The sequence below is a fragment of the Tyto alba genome, unplaced genomic scaffold (genome assembly GCF_018691265.1).
Source record: "Tyto alba isolate M040663 unplaced genomic scaffold, T.alba_DEE_v4.0 Super-Scaffold_45, whole genome shotgun sequence".
In the NCBI taxonomy this organism is placed as follows: Eukaryota; Metazoa; Chordata; class Aves; order Strigiformes; family Tytonidae; genus Tyto; species Tyto alba.
This window is the reverse complement of record NW_024881321.1, coordinates 21947522-21955529: the sequence shown is the minus strand read 5'-3', so window position 1 is coordinate 21955529 and position 8008 is coordinate 21947522. Positions and strand designations below refer to the sequence as shown.

Genomic DNA, 8008 nt, shown 5'->3' with positions numbered 1-8008 from the left:
TAAGCACAAATAGACCCTTAATCAGTGTTACTTACATAGTCATAGCAACAGGGAGATGGGAGATTACCAATTAGGAAAATGTAAAAGTATCCCAGTACCTTCTCCTATTTCAAGGCATTTTCCATATTAGGCATAAAAACATTCCTATTCAAAAGGCAATAATGATGCCCTAGCCATTTTCCTTGTGTTTGGTTAGTATGGGACTTTATACCCACAAGAAAGGTATAAGTAGGAAGCTCATTGTCTTAGGTTTCTAGAAGTTGCAGAGACTAACACAAGGTAAAAGACATCAAATAAGGAAGGGAGTCAAGAAAAATAAACTTGGTTGCTCTTTACCCTATCTGATATTCTAGATAATTCACAGGGGAAAATGTGAGCTCTGGTTATTCAACCTGTGTATGGATTGTAAACTGGGATGCATATGCTGAATTTTAAAAGACCCAGATTCACTGGTACTGTTGTGCTGCATGATCCTTACTTTATCACACTCTGAGTAAAAGAGTAAAACATTTAATCCAGAGAGATCCTGATCAACCTGATCCAGGAGAAGGTATTTCCTTAAAACACTTAGAAGCAGGCCTCTTCTCCTAAGATACATACTTCCAAAGTTAATTCAAGAAGATGAGGAGATCTAAAAATTAGGTATTATGGCACTGATTAATGATAGATTATTTTCCTGGCCCTGACACACTTTTCCTGTGTAAATTGACTTACAGATCTGAAAGCTCAGATACCAAATCTAAAATGGATGATGCCTCTTTTCTTCCTCTCTGACTTGTCTTCGAGATGCTAACCTTGGCATAGCAGATGCTCTCTCAGTACATGTCATATATATGAGACATGAATCTCTACATAATTCCAAAGTATACAGATGAAAACACAATGGGTTCCTTATTTAAATACTCTTTGAAAGTTATATAACACCCATAAACACTCTTACATCTTCTGGCAGATTTTTTAACTTTTTTTTTTTCATTTTGAAATGCTAGGGCCTCAGATGGTTTCCACTAGTTCCCACCTCTCAGCAGATCCCTTGGAAGAAGCAGTCAATTTGTCCTTCATGCTTTGACAACAGGTCATTGTCTCCTTCCTCTTATTTGATTCATATTTATTTATTTAATATCTTGTTAATGTTCAGGTCCTCTGGTTGCATTTTGATTGTTTTTACGGTGCCTGAGCAATTTTAATAACATGAAAGTAAAGATGCTCAGAAGCTTTATTCTAAGGCAGGAGGAGAACAAGGTCTTTAGGCCTCCTGCCCCACAACCCAGTCAGCATTCACCAGGCTCCAGATTTTTAGTCTTCCCTCCCCTGAGACTTTACTCATGGTGATCTTGTCACTGCTTCTGACACCCTGTGAGTGGGTCCCCTACCATGGCACCTAACCCAGTCTTTGCCCCTTCCCCTGACTCTCCCACCTCCCTTCACAGAGTTTCCTGGAGGCTTCTCTGCCTCTGTCTCTCCTTGCACTTCCAGGCTGCAATTTTTGATCCACAGAAGGTTTCCAGCCAGCCTAGCACCCCCATCCCACCCCCCAGACGTCACTGAGAGACAAAGTCAAAGAAACCATCAAGAGAAATTAATTAATGTGCCTCAACGTGGCGCCAAGTTTCCTTCCCTCTTTTTTTCTCCTAATGAAACCACTAATATATTTCTTGTGGTGCTTTCTGTCTCAGTGGCATTTTATCTCTTCTGGCTCATTTGTAATTTATTGGGCAGGCTCTTTCAAGGCCAGGATTTCTCTCTGTCTATTCTCTTTCCTCCTCCTGTCCCATTTCCCAGCCCTGGTCCCCCCTCCCTCTGTAGTCCCTGCCCATCCTAACTAACCAAAAGGCCAAATCTTCATCCTGGGGACCCAAAATGGCCACGGTAACTCTTGTAACTTGTCTGTGGTCTAATTACATTAATTTGATAAGATCATCGTCGGCAGGATGTCTAATTTACTTGCAAACGGTAGCCAGGGAAAAGCTTTGACCAAATTAGCATGCCGCCGGGACCAGGGGGTGCAGGCTCCATATGGCTCCCTGGCTTTCCCTATAAATAACCCTCCTCCAGCCCACTCCCGCCGTTACATCTCCCCCCCCCCCCCCCCCCCCCCCCCCATACCATTATGCCGCAAAGTTCACCAGCGGCGCCGGACGGGTGAGGTAAAGCCCCGGGCTGAAGGAGGCACCCGGCGACCGGGCTGCCTCTCCCGTCCCCACCTCCTCCTCCTCCTCCTTCTCCTCCTCCTTCTCCTTCTTCTTCTCCTCCTCCCCTTCCTCCTCTTCCTCCTCCTCCTCCTCCTCCTCCTCCTCCTCCTCCTCCTCCTCCTCCTCCTCCTCCGCGCGATTTGACAAGGCAGGGGGAAACGCGGGTTTCCACTCGAACCACCAGAGGTGCAACTGGTTCTTCGCTCGTAGGCATCTGAAACCCGTCCAAATGATGCAGAAACTTTTGTATGCTTGGCTCCTTTCTTTAAGGCCAGGCACCGATTTTTCCGCTGTGTAATCTCTTTTGTCAGAAGGGTGGGAGCTGGGAAAAGCAGCAGGGGGAGCACAGGGAGGGGGGGAAGGGGGAGGGGGTCAAATGAAGCAGGCGTTGTATTTCCACAGAGAGGATGTTAGGAGCATCCCTAGGGAAATATCTATACATGTACATACGTGCATCTCCAAATTTTTATATGTAGATAAGAATGTCAAGATGCACAACTGTTAGTTTCAGTCCTCTCCTCCCCTCCTTAAGGGAGACACTATACTCTGTGGGAACAGGTAGCGTGAATTGCTAACAGTGCAGCAATCCCCTCCTCCCCACCCCCACCCCCCTTTTTCCCTGTGATCTTCTAAATTATATACATTTAAATATATATATATAAAATGCAATAATCCACAGTTCAACGCTGCATAGAGAACGCCAGCAAGAGAGCAAATCCAGCATGAAACACTACAGACTGCAGGGGAGGAAGAAATGCATTTAAAGCAACAATAAAAATGGCGTGCAGAATAATTACCTCAAATTGCTATTCGCTTGACACCCTGACACTAATTCTGTTCAAGCCATTGGGAAATACAATAAGGCAAACACACCTTCCTCGCCTGCTTGTGCAGGTGTGAGTGTGTGGAATGGGGGCAATAAGGAACTGGTCATGAGGAAGCGAATGCTAAACTTTCCATCTTAAAAGAAAATAAAGGAATTAAATAATCCATTTAGGAGAAAGCATCTAAATAGATCGACAGCTTTTAATGCCAACGTTTTTAACGCTTGCCCTGTACGTGGATTGATTTTTTTTTTTTTTTTTTTAAATCCAGCATTCCCTCAGCAGATGGATTTTTGCCACTGCAGCTCAGCAGAGGGTGTCAGATCTTTCAGAGTGCACCAGGTTGAAACGAGCAGAGCCTCTTAGCAACTCTCCCTCTGCGTGCATGTGAGTGTGTGCGAGCGTGCGACTCGGCAGCAGCGGAAGAAAAAGGAAAGAAGAAGCGAGCGGGCGAGGAGGGGAGGCAGCGCGGCCGGCAGGGCGAGGCGAGGCGCGGGCGCGGGCAGGCGGGCGGGCGGGCGGCCCCGGCTCCGCGGCAGGCTCCGCGGCAGGCTGCGCGGCAGGCTCCGCGGCAGGCTGCGGCCGGCGGCGGGCATGGGCATGGGCACGGGCAGCCGCGCTGCGGAGCGGGGGCAGGCGCCGCGCCGCGCCGGCGGCAGCGCGGGCAGCGCCTAGGCTGGGGGCGCGCTTTCAGCACCGCGGCGCTGGACAGCGCCCGGCTGGCGACGGGCGAGGAGCGCGGCTCCGCGGCCGCGCGGCAAGGTCAGCCCGGCGCGGAGCCGCGCGCAGCCGCTGCCTCCGCGGCCACCGCCGCGCTTCTCCGCCTGCGCCTCCCTGACATGCAGCGCTGGCCGGCGGCGAGCAGCACCGTTCCCGTGACGGTGAGCCAGCCCGGCCGGCAGACCTCCACTTAGCTGCCCGGGAGGCGTCAGGGAGGGAGATCGAGGAGGGGGGATTTTTTTTTTTTTTTTCCCTTCTACTTTTTTTTTTTTTTTTTTTTTTTTTTTTTTTTTTTTTTGCGTGGCTTGCAGTACGTGCCTGGATAGTTTGTGGATATAATTATTGACTGGAATCTGGGCTGTTGCAGTTGTACGTGGGGGGGGGAGAGAGGGAGAGAGGAGAAAAGAAAGAGTGTCCCCCCCCTCTGCCGATCCTCCCTGCTCCCCCCTCCCCGCATTTTTTTTTTTTTTTTCTCCCCCTTTGGTGGTGGTTCGGACATTTCATGTATTGAATGAACTGGAATTGCTTTCCATGTGAGGAGGATGGTTGCTGTTACTTTGTGATGAGATCGGGAATGAATTGCTCGGTTTAAAAATGCTGCTTTGGATTCTGTTGCTGGAGACGTCTCTTTGTTTTGCTGCTGGAAACGTTACAGGGGACGTTTGCAAAGAGAAGATCTGTGCCTGCAACGAGATAGAAGGGGATTTGCACGTAGACTGTGAGAAAAAGGGATTTACCAGCCTGCAACATTTCACTGCCCCAACTTCCCAGTTTTATCATTTATTCCTGCATGGCAATTCCCTGACTCGACTTTTCCCTAATGAGTTTGCTAACTTTTACAATGCAGTCAGTTTGCACATGGAAAACAACGGTTTGCATGAGATTGTTCCCGGGGCTTTTCTTGGGCTGCAGCTGGTGAAACGCTTGCACATAAACAACAACAAGATCAAATCGTTCAGGAAGCAGACTTTCCTGGGGCTGGACGATCTGGAATACCTTCAGGCAGATTTTAATCTATTGCGGGATATTGACCCAGGAGCATTTAGGGACTTAAACAAGCTAGAGGTGCTGATTTTAAATGACAATCTCATCAGCACCCTGCCCCCCAATGTGTTTCAGTATGTACCGATCACCCACCTCGACCTCCGGGGAAATCGTCTTAAAACCTTGCCTTACGAGGAGGTCCTGGAGCAGATCCCAGGCATTGCCGAAATCCTGCTGGAGGATAACCCCTGGGACTGCACTTGCGATCTGCTGTCGTTGAAGGAATGGCTGGAAAACATACCCAAAAATGCTTTGATCGGCAGAGTGATTTGTGAGGCTCCCACTAGGTTGCAGGGCAAAGATTTAAATGAGACCACAGAGCAAGAGCTGTGCAAAAAGAACAGAGTGGATTCTAGCCTAGCTGCTCCCCCTGCCGAAGAAGAAACCTGCGATCCTGGTCCCATTCCAACCCCCTTTAAAATACATGGCAAAGAAGACCCTGCCACGCCAGGATCTGGTCCAAACGGAGGTACAAAGATTCCTGTCAACTGGCAAATCAAGACCAGACCGACTGCTGCCGTGTCGACAGTGAGTGCGAAGAGTAAGCTACCAGCTACTGTGTCCTGCCCGCAGATCTGCAGCTGCGATCAGATCCCCGGCTCGGGTTTAAAGGTTAATTGCAATGACAGGAATGTGAGCAGCCTGGTGGATTTGAAGCCCAAGCCATCCAATGTGCAGGAGCTGTTTCTAAGAGACAACAAAATACACACCATCAGGAAATCCCACTTTCTGGATTACCGGAAACTTAATTTACTCGATCTGGGCAACAACAACATCGCCACCGTCGAGAATAACACCTTCAAGAACCTCTTTGATCTCCGATGGCTCTACATGGATAGTAACTACCTAGACACCCTGTCCCGGGAGAAATTCACTGGGCTGCAAAACCTGGAGTATCTGAACGTGGAGTTTAATGGGATCCAGCTGATCATGCCCGGCACCTTCAATGCAATGCCCAAACTGAGAGTCCTCATCCTCAACAACAACCTGCTGAGGTCTCTCCCAGTAGACGTGTTCGCCGGGGTCTCACTTTCCAAGCTGAGCATACACAACAACTATTTCATGTACCTCCCAGTGGCGGGGGTGCTGGACCAGCTCACCTCCATCACCCAGATCGACCTGCATGGCAACCCATGGGACTGTACTTGCCCTATCGTGCCTTTCAAACAGTGGGCAGAGATGCTGCGCCCCAAGGTGATTATGAGCGACCTGAGGTGCGAGTCCCCTGAAGATTTCTTCAAGGAGGATTTCGAGTCTCTCTCCAATGATGTGATTTGCCCTCAGTTAAAAATCTCTCCCACATTAATTTCTACTAACAAAAACAGCACCGGGTTGACGGAGACAGGTACTCACTCCAACTCCTACTTGGAGACCAGCCGGGTCTCTATTTCGGTGCTGGTACCAGGGCTCCTGCTGGTTTTTGTGACCTCTGCCTTCACGGTGGTTGGCATGCTGGTGTTCATCCTGAGGAACAGAAAGCGGTCCAAGAGAAGGGACGCCAACTCCTCTGCATCCGAAATCAACTCCTTGCAGACAGTCTGCGACTCGTCCTACTGGCACAATGGGCCCTACAGCGCCGACGGGGCCCACAGGGTTTACGACTGCGGCTCCCACTCGCTGTCGGACTGAGGCAGCGGGAGGGGCGGGGGCGGCGGCCGCCTGGGACCGGCCCTTGGCGCTCCGGCCGGTGGGGCGGCTCTGCACCTCGGCTACCTTTTGTGAGGAACGAAACCACACGTCCCCCTCTTCCTCACGCCCCCCCGTAGCGAGCACTGAAGCCCGGGGTGAGGCGGGGGTAGCCCGGCGCCGGTGAGGGTCCCCGCATCTCCGCGCAGACCCGGTGCGGTGGGCGCATCCTCCGCCCGTCGGCTGCCGGGGCAGCAACGGACAAGCGAGGACCCGCTTCCTTCTGCTCCGGCGGGGCGAAAGACGGCTCCTGGTTTTGTTGGGCTTTTGTTCTGTTGTGTTGGGGTTTGTTTTGCTTTTTTTTTTTTGCCCTCTTTCCTTGTGGACCGACCCCTCACCGAGAGGCCGGGAAGAGGAGGGGGGTGGAGGAAAGGCTGGTGCGGGCCTCCTCCCGACAGCAAAGCAGGAGTGGAAAGTTGCACGAAGGCATGAATGTAATGTAAATAAGTGACTCCGACTCCGAAACAAACAGACAGATAGACAAAAAAAAAAAAAAAAAAAAAAAAAAAAAAAAAAAAAAGTGCTGCATGGCTCGCATGGATACAACGCATCCCAGGGACGCTCCAGCCCCCGACTGGAAGCAGCGTCTAGTTCACACCATCATCCCTCTTACCTGATAAGTCCCTTCGTATCAAACCTTCTATATACAAAATACAGTATAATAATAAAAAGTGCCATTTCGCCATTTTTGTGTGATCAATAGGCAGTAGAGATCGTACTTTTACTGTGGAAAAAAATGTAAAGGTTTTATTTAAGACATAGTTGCATGAATGTTCTCATTGGATTTTTTTTTTTTTTTTTTTTTTTTTTTTTTTTTTTTTTTTTTTGAGGCGTGAATTACTCTGCTGGGAGAGATTTACTTTGTTGATGGTGGGTTATGTTTCAGTTTTCGGGGGGGTGGGATGGGGGGCAGGGGAGGCTTCAGTTTTGTTTTCTCTCTCTTCTTTTTCAATATACATATTCAGTATTGCCTTTCCATCTGAATGTAAAAATTAGTACCCTTGATTTCTACTATGGTAACAGTGTAAACATACAAAAAAAAAAAAATCCAAGGCAGTTAAGCATGACCAATTAATGTCACACTAGTGCTTAGGCTGCAAAGTTTAATGGTAGAAAATTCTGTGCTATTGTAAATCTTACTATAACTTGAGGAAACCAGAACTGAGGAAGCAAGCGAAACTTACTAATTCTATTCGAGGATTTTATAATGGCATATTTTTTCAGTATTAAAGTGAAAATGTTTTCAACTCCTGGTCCTTACCATTTTTCCAGCATCAGTTCTTGCAAGCGGGTTATTTGGGTATAGGGGACAGAGCCTCCTTTCAGTGCTCTCTTTGTGTGTTTCTCTCCCTCCCTCTCTCTCTTTTTTTTCCCTCCCTTCCTCTCTCACATTCATCCACACGCTAAGGCACAAACACCCTTCCCTCACCCCTTCCCGAATGTAAATAACACACAGAAGTTTCCTGCCTCCTCCTACCCTCTCCCTCTCTCTCTTTTTTTTTTTTTTTTTTTTTTTTTTTTTTTATATAATGCGGCAGTGAA

The 8008-nt window shown here is 48.8% G+C and overlaps 1 protein-coding gene across 2 annotated transcripts; it reads left to right on the top strand.

Annotated features, from left to right (window-relative positions):
- Window positions 1-2895: 2895 nt before the first annotated feature.
- On the top strand, window positions 2896-7713 carry SLITRK1 (SLIT and NTRK like family member 1). 2 transcript variants are annotated; one of them, XM_033005818.2, is made up of 2 exons: window positions 2896-3403; window positions 4392-7713. In XM_033005818.2, the coding sequence occupies exon 2, from the start codon at window positions 4595-4597 to the stop codon at window positions 6407-6409; it is 1815 nt and encodes a 604-aa protein (XP_032861709.1). In that variant the 5' UTR covers window positions 2896-3403; window positions 4392-4594; the 3' UTR covers window positions 6410-7713. The 2 variants fall into 2 exon arrangements, with proteins under 2 accessions (XP_032861709.1, XP_009968235.2); XM_009969933.3 differs by lacking the exon at window positions 2896-3403 and having other exon boundaries at window positions 3729-7713.
- Window positions 7714-8008: the final 295 nt, after the last annotated feature.

Bases quoted from the DNA above. Each gene is read 5' to 3' on its own strand.
- SLITRK1 (XM_009969933.3), top strand. From the start codon at position 4,331: ATGCTGCTTTGGATTCTGTTGCTGGAGACGTCTCTTTGTTTTGCTGCT.